General features: G+C 41.6%; 3 protein-coding genes across 10 annotated transcripts in view; all 3 read right to left on the bottom strand.

Annotated features, from left to right (window-relative positions):
* The window catches only part of ptpn4a (protein tyrosine phosphatase non-receptor type 4a), a 66,219-nt gene extending 57,601 nt beyond the window's left edge, over nt 1–8,618 (bottom strand). For all 8 annotated transcript variants that reach the window (XM_040148161.1, XM_040148162.1, XM_040148165.1 and 5 more), the window contains exon 1: nt 8,095–8,618. The gene's annotated coding sequence lies outside the window, so the exon portion shown is untranslated. The remainder of the gene's footprint in view (nt 1–8,094) is intronic.
* A 1,928-nt stretch (nt 8,619–10,546) lies between these two features.
* tmem177 (transmembrane protein 177) lies at nt 10,547–14,487 on the bottom strand. The gene is made up of 3 exons (XM_040147548.1): nt 14,334–14,487; nt 13,138–13,403; nt 10,547–12,645 (listed from the first exon to the last, which is right to left on the bottom strand). The coding sequence occupies exons 2-3, from the start codon at nt 13,336–13,338 to the stop codon at nt 11,914–11,916; spliced, it is 933 nt and encodes a 310-aa protein (XP_040003482.1). The 5' UTR covers nt 13,339–13,403; nt 14,334–14,487; the 3' UTR covers nt 10,547–11,913.
* Nucleotides 14,488–15,040: 553 nt separating this feature from the next.
* On the bottom strand, nt 15,041–17,336 carry LOC120801780 (nuclear factor 7, brain-like). The gene has a single exon (XM_040149013.1). The coding sequence runs from the start codon at nt 17,242–17,244 to the stop codon at nt 15,859–15,861; it is 1,386 nt and encodes a 461-aa protein (XP_040004947.1). The 5' UTR covers nt 17,245–17,336; the 3' UTR covers nt 15,041–15,858.
* Between the last annotated feature and the right edge of the window lie 3,396 nt (nt 17,337–20,732).

Below are 20,732 nucleotides of genomic sequence, written 5' to 3'. Positions count from 1 at the left end.
CTTCAATAATATGATGACATGGACTGGTAGGGGTGAGGAAGGACTCATTTCATCATCTTAATCCCATTCTGAGTCCAGCCTCACTCTGATGGCAGTTTGCATATGAAAGAATTGCTTGTTACATACACTTGACCAAGAGTGATTAACTAATTCCCAAAACTCATGCAATACTTTTGTTACCATACCTAGGATATGTTCTCAGAGACATTATAAGGGAGGAGACAAACCACTTAAAGAATCCTGAATAGAAAAGTCTGTAGCGCCAAAGATGGCAGTTGTATAACACATATCCTGCCCCTCCCCCCAAAAAGCCAGTCTTCTGCCTTTTAACAGCCAAATGGGAAAAATATCAAGCCAATTGTGTTATTGCACTGATGCAAACACGCAGCTGAGATTCAAGACAGTTTCCCTTATAACACCTCTGGATGAAACGATGGCACACGGCACTCTGGATAGAGCCGTAAAAGAAGTTGGTGTCGTGAAACCTTGCGCTTGCGTGGGAGAAGTATAACCTGTAGAAAAAAGCATTTTAAGCTTTATTTTGGGGCAAAGTCACCAATCTTTTTGAGGGGTTTTTATCAGATTTGACTGATGATTCTATACATGCAGTTTTTGTCCGGTGACCAATCATTGTGCAGTTATGGTTCTCTCTGCGTTCATTTAGATGGGGGCGTGGTCTGAGCCCAAAATAACTGCCTGGGGGTGTTGCCAAGATGGCTGGCGAGTGGTGAGACTTGCCTATAAGGACTTTGATGTCCTAACTACATTTGTAGTGTGCATTAACATTCGAATTAGGGAGTCAAACCCCTAAACAGTATGCTCAACAGACAATTTCATATCGCTACCTGAGCTGCTTGCAAACGTACTTGATGTGTCAACATTATCAGACAGCTAAAACAAAGGTTAAAATTTCAATTTATTCATCCATTAAAAACATGGAAATTAAAGACAAGAATGTCTATGCAATGGACAGAAGGGAGTGTACATACTGAGGAAAAGAAAGGGACGGAAAGGTAACTGGCAATAGGTGAACAGAAAAAAAGAACAGTAAATGAGGAGAAGTTAGCCTAGAAGTCAAATTTTAATCCAGTGTCCCTGGCCAGTTGTTAAAAAGGAACCCTTGATCCACCTTAACAAAAAAAAACAAACAAAAAAAACAGTTTTGAAATCTATCAGTTAGTTGAATGAATAAAATATTTTTTCTAAGAATGAATAATGCATAATAATTACTGAGACTCTCTTCCAATACTCATTTAGTGCATTGATGGAATGCTGCACAGAGATTCCCTTTTATTTGTTTTGTAATTAAAGCTTTTTTTAGTAGAGGTACACACTTTCCTTTAGAAAGAAATATTGGTATTTGAACTCTGAAATGTAGTATGAGACCTGGTGGTAGTGTTCCAAAATGGTACCTTATGTATGTAATGGAGACTACATATATAGTCTCCATCAGTGGAGACTGCCTGTTTCGTTAAACCTGCATTTTCTACCAATAAGGCCAAAAATCCAGTATTGTTTTACATATTCAATCCAACCACTGATGCCAATCAATTAACCCCAGTCCCCTTTTGTTCGCCCAACTGTCCAGCACCCTTTTCTCCCATTCCCCCTAGTTATCCAATGGACATCCCTGCATTGATCCATTTCATACCCAATGATCATCAGTGATCGTTTTAATCCTTTAATGTCTTTATGGTGCACTCTCTTAATCCAACCGCTGCATGGCTAGCTAGGTTTATCTCACAGCCCCTAAACCATAATCTAGCTATCTTTATCTCCTGGCTCTGTTGGCATAATCTAGCCCTGCATTTTTCAGGAAACTGGGTTAGAACACACAAGTGACTCGTCAGAGGGATGATACATGATGATGAATTAAAACAGATATCTTGATGTTGCCAAGGCCTAGTGGAGTAATGTAAAGGAGTCGAGGGAGAACTCAACCTAATTAATCATTTTGTAGATGAAGTATTCATGAAAATTTAACAATTTAATTTTTGCTTCCTATGCATTATTTTCAAGGAAATAATTAGAAAAAGCTCTTTTTTCATTACATATAAACCCCTAAAACAAAGGGGATGTACTGCATAACTTGTTTCATGTTTTATTCCACCCCCCTTTATTTCCCAAATCCTAAATTGCTTTGTCTTTTTTGTATGTTCCTCTGAGAGAGACCTTTGATAAGAGCTGTAACACTATCTTACTGCTCCCAGTGGGACAGAAAGAGTACTGTTCTTTCACAATATGGGCTGGCCTGGAGTAATGATACAGCACAATAGCCACAGAGACCTAATTTCAACCCTTCCAATTTAGAGAGATCTCCAAGAACCCGTTGAGTAAATTAGAATGTGATGTACTAATTGTTGCAGGTATCACACCTGCAACAATTCAAAAGGCAGTAACAAAGTCATTTGCTTCAAAGTCAATGAAAAAAAAACATATGCTTGATGGAGAATTGTTATGGCTTTTAATGCAATATGGGATCACAAGAAGTGTTTTGTGTTACACTCTGAGACACCGGCATGAGTGTAGAGTCCCAATTCTCTCTGAGTCTTCTATACCTATTCTGGTGAACTGGTGAACTGGTGAGTGTGTGCCCGAGTGAGAGAGAGAGAGAGAGAGTAGGTAGGGGGTCTGTCTCTAGCTCCTCTCTAGCTGGATAGCATGCTGTTACAGCTAATCAAACCAATATGGCTGCCCACTAACTGAGAACACCATTACCATAATATACAGTTTCATCTGATTAGTTATGCATGATTCAGATAGGCCGACGATGGACACACACATACATACACACATACATACTTACACACATACACACACACACACACACACACACACACACAGAGATAGAGAGAGAGAGAGTGAGAGAGAGAAGGGGCAACCCAGATCTGACGATAATACATCAAAAATAAAATCTGAAAAAGAACAAACACATTCAGACAGATTTTTCAGGAAGCAAGCTAAATCCCCTACAAACACACTTTCTATTAAAATATACATATAATATATATAATATACATATAAAAATATATAATCGTAAGGAATCACTGTGATATATTTATGACAATACTACGACTGCCAAATATGAATAAACGTTGTTAATTCCAAAACTAAATAAGGCCTTTTCTCTGCCTGTCTTGAATCTGCCCCCAATCATTTAAACCCAATTCACAAAGCCACTGTTATTTTTGTCCCAGTGTTCACAGGCAGAAAATAATAACATGCGAGTCTTCTCCACTACTTTCTGAATGAAACTGAGACTACCATGATAAAAGCCAGACAAATGCATCCACATTTGATATAATTATTCTCTGTGACCAATCAAAATGTGTCACTATTAATATGGCACTACTTGCTTTCTATTTCGGAAGTCTAGATCTGTCAAAGTACCTTTGTCCTGGCATTCTGTAGCTGTGGTATCTTGTACAGAATAAACACAGCTGTGTTTGGGGCTTGGGGAATGATTTCTGCTGAAGGGTTGTGCCATATCCAACCCCAGCAACAGACCACTAACTAGCTGCCTTTCTGAGAGCTATCTGGCTGGGTATTTATGAATGGATGGCTCTCTGGCTGGTTCACTTAAGGGCTGCCAGTCAGACAGGCTGAAAGAACTGTGGCTCAGGACAATGATGGTGATCTGTGAGTAATACGGACCTATGCCACATTAGGCATATTTGTACATGTATGATAACTATTTTGCCTCCCATTTTAAAATGCCTTATTGGCAGCAATTACCCCTCATGTAATTACTAATGCAAGATGCATAACATTCAAGAAATAAACTGGCACTGTATCACAAGCAACTTGGCACCAGACAGGTTGGTCTGCAGCCACTGTAAAATCAAATGGCTGAACTCTGCCTATCAATGGCTAAGCTTATAACGCTTCCTAACTGCAAACAGGACTGTGAGCTTTCCAGAGGGTTAGAATGGAATGGGCTGACAGCTGTACCTCTTGGTCAAACATGAACAGGCTATCACCAACAGTCAGCCTAGGTCACAAGAAGCATGGTGTAACTCAAAGAAAGAGGAAGATCTTATGAGGGATCTAAAAAAAGGTAAATACCACTCAATTTTAAGTCATTAATTTGGGGACAAAATGAACCACTCAGTAGCACTAGCTTGACAGTGAATAAGTGACTGGATATATGGACTTAAAAAGAGTTATGAAAGTCTCTGGTGACAGAAGTGAAAGTTCAGTAATACTATTCGGTTTTCTCATACTACTTCTGGCAACATTTCCAAGCCTACTAATGTAAGATACGCAAATGCTAGCATCTTTAAAGCCTGATAGTGTATCTTTCCTTCAGCACCCACCTAGCAGTCCTCTAACCAACACTTGTCAGTTCACACCAATACCAAGCTGTCAGCACTACTGAGCACCATGCTGAGTGGTAGGGTGTGCCTTTCCGATGTTGAGACTAACCAGAAAGAAGGTGTCAGACAAAGATAGAGAGAAAAGGGAAGACTAGAAAACGCAAAGCAAAGAGATGACAAAAAGACAAGAAAGAAAGAAATATCAGAGAGACAGAAGGTCAGTAAGCAGCTAAATCTCAGGGTGCATATAAAATATATAAAATATATATATATAAAATATATATATTATATATTACATTACACACACACACACACACACACACACACACACACACACACACACACACACACACACAATCTTTAAGCATAGAGTGTTCCACACATCCCCTAACATAATGTACTCCTAGCCCATCCCACAATGTATACACATTTCTCAACCTTTCAAGCCAGCAAGAACAATGGTTGACCTTTGACCACCCTGCTATGTGAGCCGGTTTATGATGTTTAACCAGAAGGTTGTCATCTTAACGCATCTTCTCTACTGGACCCAAACAAACCTGTGGAAATACATCTGCAAAAATGGCATGATGATAAATGGGTAGTGAGAGGGTCTAAGGATGCCAAAGTAGACATGGATTTACTTCACCTCCTAGTGTACCACATTAACACTAATGAGACTGTCTAAAGTTTGCAACAACCAACCAAAGCATTGAAGATCTGGTGCTGGCAGCAAAATAGTATTATTTAACACTGTTCTTCACTTAGTACATTCTTCAGTTCCAAATAAAACAAAATTGTAGAAGCAGAAGTCTACACCTAAACCATTTTTTGCCCTTCTTGTCAATGCAGACCATTTCTACTGGCAACACTGACCAACAATTTCCTCAAACTGCATGTACTACAGGCCTGCAGGCTATGCCGCAATAATTTCAACTAAACTGAAGACAACTGGTTGTTATTAACCAACACATTTAAATCCTGAGGTTGAATGGTTAAAATAACTTGTGGATAAATTACAGTTTGCCTCTGTACCATATCCACTGTAACATTTGATCCCAAGTTGCCTTGGGATCTTATGACACTATCTGTCTCCTAGCTTGCTCCCATGGGATCCCTAGCCCTCTGCTACCAGGTTAAGTTAATCCCAATTACCCCTGCAACACCTGTGCCCCCTCTGTCTTCCTACCTCCGTCCCTCTCTATCCATATCTTCCCCTCACTTTTTACTGCTCTCTGTCCCTCTGTCTCACACACACACACACACACTTCTGTTGTAAACCAAGGGGATGGCTGGTTCAGGTGCGCTGCCCAATTTAAGTGCCACAGGCAATTTAATCTTCGCCAGCTGAGTCCACCCACTTCTTCGGGTTTGGACAGAGCAAAAGCAAAGAAATTTAGAGTTGAATCCAGGCATTCAGAGTTCAATTCTGTTCAGCACATCATTTATGAATTAATAATATGCATAGAAATAGTCAGACTGCATTTTTATTTAATGAAAACAAATTTTGCTCAGCCTTATTTAGTCATGTTGCGGTACCAAAAGCACCACAGCACAGCTTCCAATCCTACTGTATTTTTCAGCTATCAGAGATGGGATTCCCTTTTTCTGATTAAAGATTGAGTTTTATTTGGGCTTTCAGAGCTGTTCTGTAGGTTTCAACAGCAGTAAGAATCATTTTGGGAAGACAGGAATGATGCATATCAGCCTTTAAAAGAACAACTATCACTAGGTGTGTGGAAACAAAAACAAAGGTGAGGTCAGATAAAAATACATAGATGAAATCAGAAAATTAAGGGATGACAACAATGTGGAGCTACATTAAGCCAAGCTCATGTGGGTTTATCCAACTGTAAATAACTGCACAATTATATGTAACTTAATAATAATTGTGATGTTTTGCTGCTACCCACAGTTGATAGCAAAACTGGCATCAGTGAGCTGTGAAGTTACATGTCATTCACATGGCTAAGGACTGTACAAGCCAACAAGCCCGTGGCAAGTACTTTTCTAGTAGTCTAGTCTAGTCTAATGCAAAAGAATCCTTACTACCACAGCTTTAGCATATGATGGCAATAAAGGACTAGAATGGTGTCCCAAATAAAAAATGTGCAACATGGCAGGCCCGATTCCCAAGATAAGTAGTTCAGCTTCAGCAACCATCAGCCCCCAGACTGGGACTCCCAAATGTATTCAGGTCAAGAAGACATACAAACATTAGGTCACAGTCATCTTTTTGGATCCCCATCTGTTAAGCTTTTTGTTTATAGGGATTCCTTCAGAAATGGATACTATAGAAAAGCTCTTGTCAAAACAGTTCCCACTATCTCATCTTACAAATAAAAAGTCCGTAAAATTACACAGGATATACAAAGTATGTCATCAGGTTGGGGGTATGGGGGGCTTCTGGTGCCCCCTTCACAGATCCCTGGGGATCCCCAGTGACACTTTTGGGCATGCTGATTTTGCTGAAAAACTGCAAAACCCAGCCCTGAACCCAGCTACAGGACTTCATTCACAGATCCTTCCTTTTCAGCCTCTAACTTAGATCCCATTCCGGAGGCAACTGTGACATGACTCTAAAGTCATTTTACAGTGTCGATAGCTAAAAGGACAAGAGAGAGCCAGAGAGGGAGAGATAGAGGCCAGACAAACAGGACAGAGCAGGGTCCATATGATCTCAGCAGCGGCAGCAGACTGGCAAGCAGCAGGCAGCAGAGGAACCAACTGCGACCCACAAGAGGTGGCACGGATGGTGGAGGATTACGTCATCGAAAAAAAGGAGGACGCCTCATCACAGCAAACCCACACATCCAATACTTAACCCCACATAGTTAACAGCTTTTCGCCCATAGAGGCAGGGGCCATTTCTATCATTTAATTAGCAAAAAATGGACAGTTATTGATGCACGGGCCAACAAAATGCAGGGTCGCAATAAGCAGCTTATCCATATAGGGCCTCTTTTGTGACAGTTCTAGAACGTGACACGTACATGAGAGCAGTTGTAACTAACGGTACCTCGCCAATCATCTAGCAGTGAATGACAAAACCCCGCATCCTGTTTATCCGAATGATTTGTGTTCGTATACCGATTCATCGTTGAGGCTACGAAGTAAGATAGTCCCATTAGCTCAGTCAAACAACACTTGCGCCAAAAGACGGCAATGCAAATCTCCCAGTAATCACTAATTCAATGACTATTGCATGCGATAAAGCAATGTCATATTTAAAGCCACAGTCGTAACATAACTGACACTGCGCTGGTTCCATTGAACGCCAACTGGACTCTTGTCGTTAAAGGGCTTATTGTACACTGTACAATGAATGAGCTACTAACGGCTTGTTTAACTAAATTATATACGTCGACTACAGGAAGGCAGAACAAAGTTCTACTGATTCAATAAACCCTTAAATGCATACCAATGCTGCGCACACTGGATTAGCTACTGTTTCGCAGCTACGTAAAGTAAGCTGCGAGATATTGAATGGGCTAAGACATAGCTAGCTAACGAGCAAGCTACACAGGCAATGGCAATTGAGGTTATGAAATAAAATGTATATAAGGTCTCTGTATTCCTTTTTACGAGATCCCACTTAAACAGGCATGAGTGTAACTACAACACATGCCCTTTGGAGTAACGTTTTCCCAATGTTGTTTCACAATATTAGCCAATTTAGCTTTGCGGGCAGCAACTTGGATAAAAGTGACAGCGCTAAGCTAGCTAGCTAACGTCAGTTGGCTGTAAAGACTGGTGGCCTGTGAATGAGTGTCTTTCTTACCGTCATAAACTGCTCCAGGGGCGTCCAGTTTTTAAGGAATATAATTTTTGCTCTATGAGAAAATGGTTTGTGTAGGGGCGATATAGCCCGAACATCCAAGATCAGTTCCCCCGCTGCCGATGAAACCCGAGCATCATCATTATCACCGTCTTCATCAGTACGTGGAGTCCGCCGCTGCTTCACACACATCCATCCAGCAGAGCGGGGCCTCCTCCGGGCTCGACCATGCGACTGGCTCGGCGACGACGGATAATCCACAAAACAGGAGCCCCCGCAGTAACCATTGGCTAGACACGGCGACTAGCAGTCATTTCAGGTCGAGAGAACGCGAAATATAATCCAACGCATGCGTAAAAATAAAGAAAATGCGATCAGCAAAAAGCTTACAAGTGAAAAAAATTGAATATGAAATCACCAAATAGACAAATTCTGCGTTTCTGACTTTCCCAACATAAGCCCGTCCGCTGTTGTCAGCGTTCCCTCGTCTCTCTGCAGCTGCTTAGCCTGCTCGCCTGCCTTGCACCACAGCGGTGATGAGTGAGGCGACGTCATTGCGCAAACCGAGCGCACGGGGGCGGGGCCACGGAGCGGGAGGCGCGCTGTTTGCTTTTGAGCGCATCCAGGTAGAACCAGGACAAAATCTAATCTAAATATTCCCACACAAAAAGAAAGTCTTTTTTTAAATTTGTGTCAGTCAAATGCTGACGTGAAAATATTTTTTACCATGTGGTCACAAACGCTGATATCAAGAGCTGACAGAGGTATGTTACCTTCATATCCATATATACTGAAAATGTATATACCCTGACTTAACTGGAATGTATTTTTAACTTGAAATGTCTTTTTGAAAATAGAGGCAGGTTACGACTTGAAGGAAAACCCTGAATGAATGAGAGGAGAAACGTTACGAATGGAGATGCTTCCACACAGGTGCACTGCATGGTACAATTAAGCAGTGAACATCCATTGATGCTCTGTGGCCTGTATAAAAATGCTAAGCAGACCCAGTTGTTTCTGATTTTGTATCAAGATGGCAAGAGAAAAAAAGATCTAAGTGACTTTAAAAGAGGGTTCGTTGTCAGGAGCTTGAGTCACAAAGATTGCTCAACTGGCTAGTTTTTCAGTAGGAACAGTGACTAAAGTGACATCTGCATTTGGATCTATGGGAAAGACGTCAGTATATAGGGTTGGACATTGTCGTTGACGGCACATATGATGACCGTAGTACTGGTGTACTGGTGTGACATGTAAGGAAAAACAGAGGAGCAGGAGGTCACTGAGAATGTCAGTGCAGGATGTGATCAGACTGTGTCAGCAAGAACAGTCCGTCGACAATTACATAGAGAGGGATATTATAGTAGAGTCGCAGTGCATAAACCTCTTATTACAAAGATGAATACACAGCTGAGAGTTCAGTGGTGCAAAAACCACAGGCTCTGGTCTACAGAGATGAGGAAAAAAGTGATACGGTCAGATGAGTCATCCCTCATAATATTCTCCACAAGTGGGCGAGTGCATGCGTGGTGTACACCAAAAGACCAGCACAGGCCTGAATGCTGGACCCCTACAGTGAAGGGATCTGGTGGTTCTGCTATGCTATGGGGGGTATTTTCCTGCCATGGTTTGGGTCCACTTGTCTGCTTAGAGGGAAGGTTCACTGCAAATCAATACAAAGCTGTTCTGAGTGATCACCTTTTTCCTGTGATGAAACATTTCTATCCTGACGGGAGTGGTCTCTTCCAGGATGACAATGCTCCCATCCATAGGACACAAGGGGTCACTGAATGGTTTGATGGGTATGAAAAATGAGGTGAATCATACGCTGAGGCCTTCACAACAGATCTCAGCCCAGCTGAACACATATGGGAGAAAACCGCTCTCCACCACCGTCATCAAAACATCAAATGGGGGAATATCTTTTGGAAGAATGTTGTTCATCCCTCCAGCAGAGTCAGCAGACACTTGTATAATCAACACCAAGGAGCAACAACGCTGTTCTGGTGGCCCAACACCTTAGTAAGACACTTTATGTTGGTTTTTCCTTTAATTTGTTAGTGGCTCTGTCTCTACAGAAGGCAGAATTTCAGAATGAACATCTTTGTGAGACTTTCAAAATGAATGTAATTATGAACATTACTTTTCTTTTTCTCGTTATCTTTCACTTCAAGTCCAAGCCTGCCCATTCAGACCAAATGAATCTGGAGCACTGTCATTCATAGACACTGTAAAAGAAAGATGGTAGCAAATTGTAAGAGTGGTAATGTGGCCTGTACTGACCTCCAGTGGCTCAAAAAAGAAACAGTCTACAAAGAAACAAACAACTGTCCATTGTACAGTTATCTCTGTAGAGCGAACAATGAAGTAAGCTGATGAAGTGGAGCTGTGAGAGGAAGACAATAAGCCCAGTGTTGTTGATATGCATATCTCAAAATCCACTTTGTAGTCAGGGAAATGATGGAGTAGACCTAAAAATTCAAATTTATTTTCTTTGTCTTCTTTTTGAAAAGAACATTCATTTTTTTTCCAACTTTTTTTTCAACTGTGTTTTCAATTTAGGATGAACTGATGATAAGGGGATTGTTTTGGAACAATAAAAATGTTTAGTTCATGTATTTGGGAAAGCATTTCTCGAAGAGTGCAGAAAGTCAAAGTTTACAATCTGCCATAACCATGGATCTGGAACAAATTCAGGTTCTTGCTCAAGGGCAAAAACATAGAGAGGACAGTCGCTGTCAGAGAACACTGAGCCCAAGCTGTCCTGATTAAAAACAGTGCCGATACTCTACCAGTTCTGCCGTCTGCATACGTTTTATGTCCAGGTTTTATCAGAACGTGTGCCTTCTAGTGTTTATCCCATTTGCCCAATAGAGAAAAACCACAGGATGAATTTCCACTTTGAAGCTACTTCTAGGGAATGGTCTACCTAAGGACAATGATGTAAAAAGTGTCAATGCATGTCTGTCTGCAACACTAATAATTAAATGCTGCTATATTTAGTTCAGTCCACAGGGTATAAGATTGGAAATGTAATTAAAACACCATATCTGAACCTTGTTAATATGCAGACAGACAACCTAAGGGAACTTGGATGATATACGATGAGTTCTGAGTCACCATAAGCTGCATATTAAGATTATTATCACTAAACAAATTAGTTAGGGTCATGCAAATGATGTGCGGGTATGCAGAGTGTTACTCTCCTTAAGGGTAATTTGAGACCTGAGCTGAGAAGCATAACAGAACATTGCTGTTCATTATAGCGATATTAGATGATCAAGTTGATGTTATTCATAAAAGGACAAACAGATGAGTAGGTAAATAGAGCACAGGAAAAGACATAAAGATGGAGCTTTTATATAGGTGTACTGGGAAAACACTGCATCAACCAGATTCTGTTACACCACTATCTCTTCAAAAATTGCAATTACAAAATCTAAAAACAATGTGTTTTGGGAAACAATATTACTCAGGATAATAAAACTATATGTATGGCTATATACCAATAAATGTAAGTGAAGAAATATGTTTTTTTGTATTTTGGGACAAACCGACCTGTTAAACTAAGTGTTTTGCAACACTGATCATTCCTAGCAGGTTGTAGTTGTAATATCTAGAGCCAAAAAAATGAGACCTCATTCTGCATGGCAAAGACATACAGTGTGTATATATATCATACATGTACATACATACCTATACAATATATATACAACTACGGCCTATTCAGAGATAAGCACAATTTACAGTAGATCATTGCAGTTGTTCATGTGAGGCCCTGTGACATTGATTTTAATTCTCAACATAACAGCCCTCCTCCCTTTTTCAAAATTTCTCCTCTTTCAGCAGAGCAAGGATCCCTTCCCTCCTGGATGTGTACGGTGTGTGTTTCAGCTGAAGGAGGTTAGCAGGAAACAAGTTCCCACTGGGAGCATACATCTCCTCTCCCTTCTGGCCCATCAGAGAGCGCAGAGTCTTGTTTCTGGACAGAATCTTATCATAAAACTCTACCCCTCCTTTAGCATAATTGCGCGACACTCCAGCAGCACGTCTGTCTGAGCTATAGTCAATCCACTGGCTGACAGCATCCGAGGTGAGGAAGTAAGACACGGCGCCGAGGCCTAGTGCCAAAACGTTCACAGCTCCGCGAAGCAGCGCAGGCCCCGCGTGGAGCCCGAACACCTGCTTCAACACCACGCTGTACACCCAAACCCCACCCAGGCAGAATGGGGCAACAGCAGCATTCAGAACAGGTCCTCCGGACTGCAAGCGGGCCAACTCTCTCGCTATGGCAAACTTCTGTGCCTCAAGGGAGAACGTCAGTGCCTCCTTGAGCTCAGAGCCAGTATCGCTGCTCCAGTCCACCGTTTTGCCGTTGATGAAAATGCTGCGGTTGGTGATTCCACTCAAGTCATCGCCTGTGCTGTTAAAGTTTGCTGGGATGCCAATTTGGGCCCCCGCAGGGAGCCAAGGGACACCAGCGCCAACCGGATGGAACCCAAAGGAGGCAAAGGCTGAGAAATTCTTGGTTGAGCTGATACCATAATCCTTCAACACCTACAAATGACCAAAAAAATGTGAAAATATGGATTTGATGTCACTTTTTTTCACTGCACAGTTATCCTCTACTTTATTGGTATTGCTATTCCATTAGGTATCAATTTATGGTTTTTTGGCAATTACATATGTGCTCTGTGTGTGCTGTAATTAATTAAACTTAATGGTCTGTACCTTTTGTTGACTATTCTTCTTACTTCAACTACTGTAAAACTGTTTTAAATGTTATGCATTCATATAATCCCAGTATCAATAACTGACATAGAAGTTATTGCTCATGTACAGCTCTTTTTAATTGCTAAAGAGTTGCCAATGAAGTGAATGCTGCAATGTCCTTTGGGTCTTTTATCTCATCTGCACCATCTGCTAATAACTGTACACATCTAATTAAGTTTACAAAAAAATGTTATTAAATGTGACCTTGCAGTGAGAGAGAAAAGAGAGACAAAAAAAGCTCAAATATTAACTTCTGCACACACATACACACAATACCTGCTGGAAAACCTCCTCCAGCTTTTCAGAGAGTGTGACCGGCTCTCCTTTGTACCAGGCCTGATACAGTTGACGGTAGGACTTGTCAGGGAAAACATGGTAGAACATGTTGGCTGCAAAGGCTCCGCCACAGCTTGCAATGAGCAGCGGAGTCCGGTACTTCTGAAGAAGCACTGAGTACTTGAGGAGGCGAGACGCCATGTCACGTTTCTTGCTCTTGACTGATTTTGTGTGAGTTCGGTGCTGCAGACTTCAGTAGGTAGCATCTGTGAAGGAGGCAGACAGTACATTCATGAGTATACCAACAGGTTTGCATGTAATGGACAAGCAAGAAATCAGCTCTCGGTAGTAAGATGACAACAGAAACGATTCCCTCCCTTTCAAAGAGGCTAGGTAGAGTTTAAGTGTCTTTCCCAAGGACATGTCACGCAGGGATTTGAACCTTCGTTGTCCTGTGGAGGAAACATTCTCTTTTACGTCCCGGCCTCTGTAACATCAACTTCATCACAAACCATATTCGGTTTCATTTTCAGAGATGCACACGACAGTCCCTGGTCATCATGTCTTCAAAGTTAACACATTTAATCTATCAAAAATAATTGACAATAATTTCATACGATGCCCGGGATGTTTGTTAACACACCATGGTACGTCGTAAGTGTCGTCTTTTGCTGGTCGGGAAACGTGGAGCTCACCTAACGACAATTTTTTAACCGTATCTGACTACTCCGGCTGAGTGAAATGACCGACAAATCCATCTCTCTGCTTGGTTTTGAAGACCAAATTGCTCAGATATTTTCTTTAAGGCCATGTCAGCCACCCCTACACACACCAGCAGTCCTACACAAAACGTACCCACATTGTATTTTCTCAGCACTACCGAGGTGAATTTAGCCTAGCAAAACATCACTATACAATCACTACCTCGAGGCATTTGACGTCGCTAAAACACTGAGAAACGACACTAACACACCCTAAAAATAAAAACGTTACTGCTGCTAGTTGATACATTCAGCTTGTAACGCTGTTTTTCCTTTACTACACATTACATTACAGTAGCGTTAGCTAACGACCCTAAAAAGGCAAACGCACCTATTGAAAACCGCTTTATCTCACTAAATGAGTAAAATAATAAAGGATAAAAACGACTACATTTACTGTCTTCCCAGCCAACAAACAACCTTTTTAACACTCACATGTTCTGAACATCTTTGCAAGGACGGCGACCCAGTACCACAGTTACATGACAACCAGAAAACCCTGTCCGCAAAGCGGTTCAGCTGCCGTCATGCTGTTGCACGACTTGTTTTACGACAGTGTGTTTTTAAGCGTACACTCCTGTGTGTCCGAGTCTTTGGGCGGGATTCAACCCCCTCAACATCAGTGTATTTAAGCCATATGTCCACTGGAAATAAGCTATTAAAAACATCACAAGCCAATGAAATGACTTAAACACTACAAGTTATGTCTTCCATTAGAGCAGCTGGACTCAAGCAGGGAGGATACGATCAGAATGTTAAACTAAATCAATAAATAAATGAATGAAACAATTTCTCATATGTATGCCCTGATTGATGATAATAAAAATATTCAGAATCTGAGTTGTAAAACAGAGAGCAGTACTTGGTTAGGTGGTGATCTTTCAATTGAATGGAAGTAATTAAGTTAACAATATAACCACATATGGATTAGTACACAATTAATAAACATAGCTGGAAATAATCATTCAGTAACTTGTTATAGAGCAATAGCAGAATTTACCTGTCAAGTACTTACTCTTCAGAAAACTTGTTTTATATTTCTCTTTCATTTTCATTCACAAGGCAAATTATGCTTTATTGCTTTGTAAATATTCTTTTACAGTTATATGTCTACATAAGTGGATCGATTCAAAGTTATGCATATAGAGGTGGAAGAGGTTTTAATAAGGCAACCATGGTGCAAGAGAGGGCAAAGATTTGAAATGCTTACATACCAAATAACTGTCAAATCTTAACAAACCAAAAACATTTTGATTTTTGAAATATAAAAGACAGTCTAACAGTTCGGCAGAGAAAGCAGAAAAATTACAATCAATCAAAATTGTATGTGCACTGCACTGTTCAGTGCTGAATTACCTGACCACCAAGATACCACAACAAACTTCAACGAAGTGCAAGATAAAGGAAAATACAAATACAACAAAAGTGACAAACTTTGCAACTTACAAAGTTACATTTAATTGCTGTCAGTTGGTTGGTGGGAAAAGGTCCCCTGTGTAGCCTTGGCAGTATGGCTGAATAACACCTTGACAGTGCATGATCACTGTTAAGAACACTCATACTTCTGCAGTTTCGCACTTTGACAGTATTAATATAGTTATAACAGGACACTCTCACTATGCTTTCAATTACTTGGTCATTTTTAGTATATTTTACATTGAACACATCTCTGACCATACTTTAATTACCATTAAATACTGCTAATATTTCTACAATTTAGGCCAACAAAGGTTTTTCATGTTGCAGTATTCACAACCTTCATTTTCCAAATATGTTATTTATCAAATTACTTTTGTTGCTACAATGACAACCTCACAGAGATTTAAAAAAACAAAAAACAAAGTTGAAACAAAAATCTGTCTTACAAGACAAATCAATAAATCCATCACGAAATCATTTTCACCTTAATTCTCTTATTGGTTCTTAATCATTTATCCTCTTGTCTGTCATTCTCTAACAGCTATGTCATCATTACAGACAGTTTCAGGGGTAATATCTTCAGTGGGAGGTCATTCCAGGTGTTGACGTAGGGAAAGAGTTTTTTGGTGAATGTGTGTCTGAAGGTGTGTATAACTGTGTCAGCATCCGGATCGGAAAAGGACAGCGTCCCTTCATCCCAGTCCAGGTGCACTGTGACCCTCTGAGGCCTGTCCTTCAGGGGGAGGAGAGAGACTGGACGTGATGGGCAGAATGCTTGGAATTTACCGTGACAGAACCTCACCATCCATAACCCAGACAGGATGTTTCCCGTCCTCTGAGCATCCTGTGCTATCACACCCAGGGCCCATACTGGACTGTCTCCAACCTCCACGTCCCATCTGTGACTCCCTGCGCTGAAGCCCTCAAACCCCAGGACGCAGCGGTGCTGCTCCATCCTCTCTGGGGTTGAAGCAAGCGGCTGCGCTGGCCCACATCTCACACTGGTCAAACACTCCGACAGGTGGAGCTCTTCATGGGCGGTGTTGGGGTTCAGGATTACAGGGGTGTATGACACTATCTCCTTCATTTTGCACCAGACGCTGAAGCTCATATTTCCCAGGTATTTGGCAACGTCGATCATAGCCCCCGTGACCTGCTGTGGGTCATCCGGCAGGGGGCGCTGAGCTTCTTCCTTTAAAGCACTGGCTTTTAACAGGAACGACGTGTCTTCCTGTGTCAGCCCTTCTTCTGTGGTTTTAATGGTACTTTCCAGAGCGTTTATTTGTCTGGTCAAACAGGCAATCTTGTCCTGCATCACCTTTCTTTTAAGCTCCCCTTCTTCCTTCAGTGCCGCGATCCTGACCTCCTCCTCCGTCTCCAAGAACTCCCGCAGCACCCTGAACTCCTCCCTCACCTTCATCTCTGTGTCCTGGGCTTGATTCCGGATGCCTTCTTGCGTCTTCTCCCATTTCGCTTTCACTTCATTGTAGAGTTTCACTTTCTCCCGTAAAGGCTTCAGGCTTTCCACGAGGTCATCTCTGTAGATCTCCGCGGCTTCTTCCACGGGTGTGAATCTGTGGTCCCTGTGCTGCCTGGAGTCCCTGCAGACAAGACACACGGGCGTCCGGTGGTCCAGACAGTACAGCTTCAGCTTCTCGGTGTGCAGGCGGCAGACGACCCCGGACTCCACCTCCAGTAAGAAAGCCTCGCACAGATTCTTCAACACCAGGTTCCGAGGCAGCGTGTTAGACGGAGACGACACCGCCTTGCAGACGGGACACTGGCGTATCTTTTTCGTCCTCCACCAGCAACGCACGCAGTCGTTACAGAAGCTGTGGCTGCACGGAAGCAGAACCGGATCTCTGAAGACATTCTGGCAGACCGGGCAGGAGAGCTCGGCAGCTGGGACCGGCCAGCTGGAAGCCATTTTATCGTGCCGCCGCTTCTCTTTGTGGACCCGAGATTCTCGACGACCGACGGACTAGCGCCCCCTTCAGGGGGAGCGCGCCGCGCGCTGGATTGTGGAGCACAGCTCTCTCCTGCCACATAGCAACTGCTGCGGATGGCGAAATGCAGGCGCCCGTTGTGCCAGGAGACAGAGCTGTAGATGAAGTTGTGTGTTCACAGGCCTGCAGAATGGGGCCCCTTAGAATGAAACAGTCACATTGCTGGTAATAACGTGATCGCCGTATCTTCAATCATGTTATAAATCACTGGCAAGAAAAAAATAGCCAATTTATTCAAATCAAAAACTGAAATCTCTCACTTACAAAAGTATTCCGACCCTTAATTCAGGACTTTGTAGAAGCCCCCTGTGGCAGCAGTTACAGCTTCGAGTCTTCTTGGGTGTGTGTCCTCAAGCTTTGCACACCTGGATTCGGGCAGTTGATCCCACCAGACTGGATGGGAAGCTTCTGCGAGCGGCCATCTTCAGGTCTCTCCACCGATGCTCTGTGGGATTGGCGTCTGGGCTTCGGCTGGGCCACTCTTGGGACAGCCATAGACTTGTCCCGTAGCCACTCCAGCGTTGCCTTGGCTGTCTGCTTTCTGTATTGTCGTGGCAATGAAGTGTGCCAAAAGTGAAGGGGGCCGAAGACTTCCTGAAGACAGAGTGAGCCTAATTTTTAGTTTTAGTTCACTTTCGATTAAAAAAAAAAAAAAAAAACAAATTACGGAAAATGTAAATAAAGTGAAAATGTAAGTGTTGTCCCCGATAGAGTTGCAACCTGTCCCAAGTGTGAGCTGGGCTCCAGCCTCCCTCCAACCCACACAGCGTAAACAGGTATTGAAAATTGATGGATTACCTGGAAGTTTTGATGTTAAAATGATATAAGCCTTTTTATTTTATTTTTTTTATCAATTCCCTTTCTTTTGAGTAGAAAATGAATATACAAGGACCTGCTAAAGGACTGTATATTGACAACAAGACATCCAGCACCAGAGCATAATTTTTTCACAAGAATCTAGATGCCAAAGCAGCCTCAGGGATATTTCTCTCAGTGTACAGTCACATTTCCTTCAATCCAATAGAAGGAATAAAAATAATGAAATATTTAGCAGAGTGCTATCAAAGAATACTGTAGACTTCTAGTATAACACTGTACAAAACGGAGTAACGGCACAGTGCTAGACTGACTTCTCCATTGTCAGACGTGAGATACGTCAGACGAATTTTTCTCAGAACAAAGGTAGATTTTTACCTGCAAGGCAGCTGGAGCCGGCCAGAGCTCGCACGCTTCCCTCCCTGTTGTTCTTGGACAAAGGCATGAGCTTAGAAAAGTGTAACCCTTACTTGCTAATTATACATTTCTCAATTTTATGGCAAATACTGAATACAGCTCTCCAGATCACAGATCATTTGCACTTTGATTCACTCAGCAGTGTATTTATTTATTTACTTACTTACTTACTTATTCGTTTATTTATTATATTGCATAGTGGGAACCAAGCCACCCAGACTGTGGCTACGTTGAAACCTCGAAACCTTGGATTCCCTTCTACCTCTAAGGAGAAATTAAATAAAACTATTTTTTTTTTTTAATAGAATAGAGAAGGATAAAAAAAATTATAAAATTTAAAAAGAAAAAGTAAAATGTGTAATTTAAGGTTACTGGAGTGACTTTGGTTAAAAAGGGTTCATTTTTTTATAGTGTGTACCTGTATATTATATGTTATTTTATGTGTAAGAGAAGCAGATAGAATAGAATAGTTGTTGTCCAGAGGATAGCAGACAGAATCATAACATCAATCTTCCTTGAACAGAATCATACTAGTTACTGGCTGCACACGGCACTGATAGAGGAGGAAGTGAAAGTTGTGCAGTTGCTTAAAACACTAGTGAGAAAACCGTCGGTATCTTAGACTATCTAACTTACCTCTAATGTCAGTAATTCAAATCACAATGTGCAACTGCTGGAACAGTAAAGATGCTTCGTATTCAGAGGGTTTTCATCAACAGGAATTATGATTATTATCATGAAAACTTGCAGTAAAGTAAGATTATATTATCCATTTGAACAAAAAGTACATTTTATCCTCCCAAACCCTTTTAATCCTCTGAGCTCATTGTACTCATATCTGGCTTGCAGTGTTTTACCCTATCTCTTCATTAAAACATAAATATAAAGCTGATGCACGTTCAATATGCTCTTATTTAAAAGATAGTAACACTTTCATCACATAAAATACATAGTGTGCAGTGATCTGGAGAGGAGAAACCACTGCAGAAAATAACAAATGAGAGGCTTACACAGAGAGGAAAAGATGATTAGATTTATCTACATAACACCAGCAGACTGATGATAATAAATCACTTTGTTCACGTCGGGATAAGCCTGAAGTAGGTCAGTATAACAGTCATCGTAGTACAGATTGATATGGTAAAACTGAAAAATGTATCACTTTACAGTGTGTGTGCATACAGGCGTGTGTTGTGTGTGCATATGTATTGTGATCAAATCAGACGGTCTGATCCTAGTGGAAAGAAGCAGCTCACTACTGTCTCCATGGAAACAGGCAAGAGGCAATGGAAGTTTATGTCTTTGTTTATGTGTGTAGTATGTGTGTGTCTGAAGAGAGAGAGACAGAGAAAATCCCCTATTCTATTCTATTCTATTCTATTCTGAGATATGAACCTTTAATAAATAAGTGCACAAAGCACAATAATACAAGGGAGCATAACCAGTTTGTGTGTTATTGACATTCATGTGCCATTCTCATCATTACCATCATACAGAGATGTGTCAGTCCTGCGGTGGACTGGAACCATTTCCATAGTGTTTTCTCTCTTCAGCACAATGTATGCTGGAAGAGGCCAAATCCCTGTGGTTGCAGGAAAATATTCATGCACTTCATTTTTTGAAAGCTGACAGTGGCATCAGTGACCTCTTGCACACTCTTTCTCCTGATTTCAGGTTGGAGACAGCAGCGAGACCACCGGCAGCACCTTTCACTTTATGCAATAAACTAAACAAACTAAATTCATACACGCTGCATTCTGTCTGATCCCTATAGGCTCCATTCATATGTGTATGTGATCATACGTTAAGTGGCGGAGGAGTCAGATGTTTTGGAAGGCATCCCTTGAGCTCAAGGGAGCTATTTGCTGGACATTGCATTGGATTCAGTTTGTGTTTCTTTACACATCGATGCATGTGCACACACTGTGGATGTGCCAGTGCATAAATACTGACAAACACACACAGGCATCACTGGTGCTTAATGATCCATGACACGGACCTTACACAAGGTGGACATGATGAACACTGCAATCTGTGAAGAAATTCAACATAAAAAATTGTACAATTGCTATAATTCTTCCTGTAAGGATTAAAAAAAAATGAACGTATCATTTGGCCTTTCTGCGACTGTGGGTGTAGGGCTGCCATCAGAGAGGCTCGAGCTGCACTCTGTCTG

Source organism: Xiphias gladius, chromosome 16, assembly GCF_016859285.1.
Source record: "Xiphias gladius isolate SHS-SW01 ecotype Sanya breed wild chromosome 16, ASM1685928v1, whole genome shotgun sequence".
Lineage (NCBI taxonomy): Eukaryota > Metazoa > Chordata > Actinopteri > Istiophoriformes > Xiphiidae > Xiphias > Xiphias gladius.
This window is presented reverse-complemented; position numbering and strand designations above follow the sequence as displayed.

What these genes read in the sequence shown, in the direction of transcription:
- tmem177 (XM_040147548.1), bottom strand. Translation starts at nt 13,338, where the DNA reads ATGGCGTCTCGCCTCCTCAAGTACTCAGTGCTTCTTCAGAAGTACCGG. An exon ending in TGGAGGAGGTTTTCCAGCAG is followed by an intron (nt 12,646 to 13,137) that starts GTATTGTGTGTA and finishes GGTCATTTGTAG; the next exon opens with GTGTTGAAGGATTATGGTAT.
- LOC120801780 (XM_040149013.1), bottom strand. Translation starts at nt 17,244, where the DNA reads ATGGCTTCCAGCTGGCCGGTCCCAGCTGCCGAGCTCTCCTGCCCGGTC.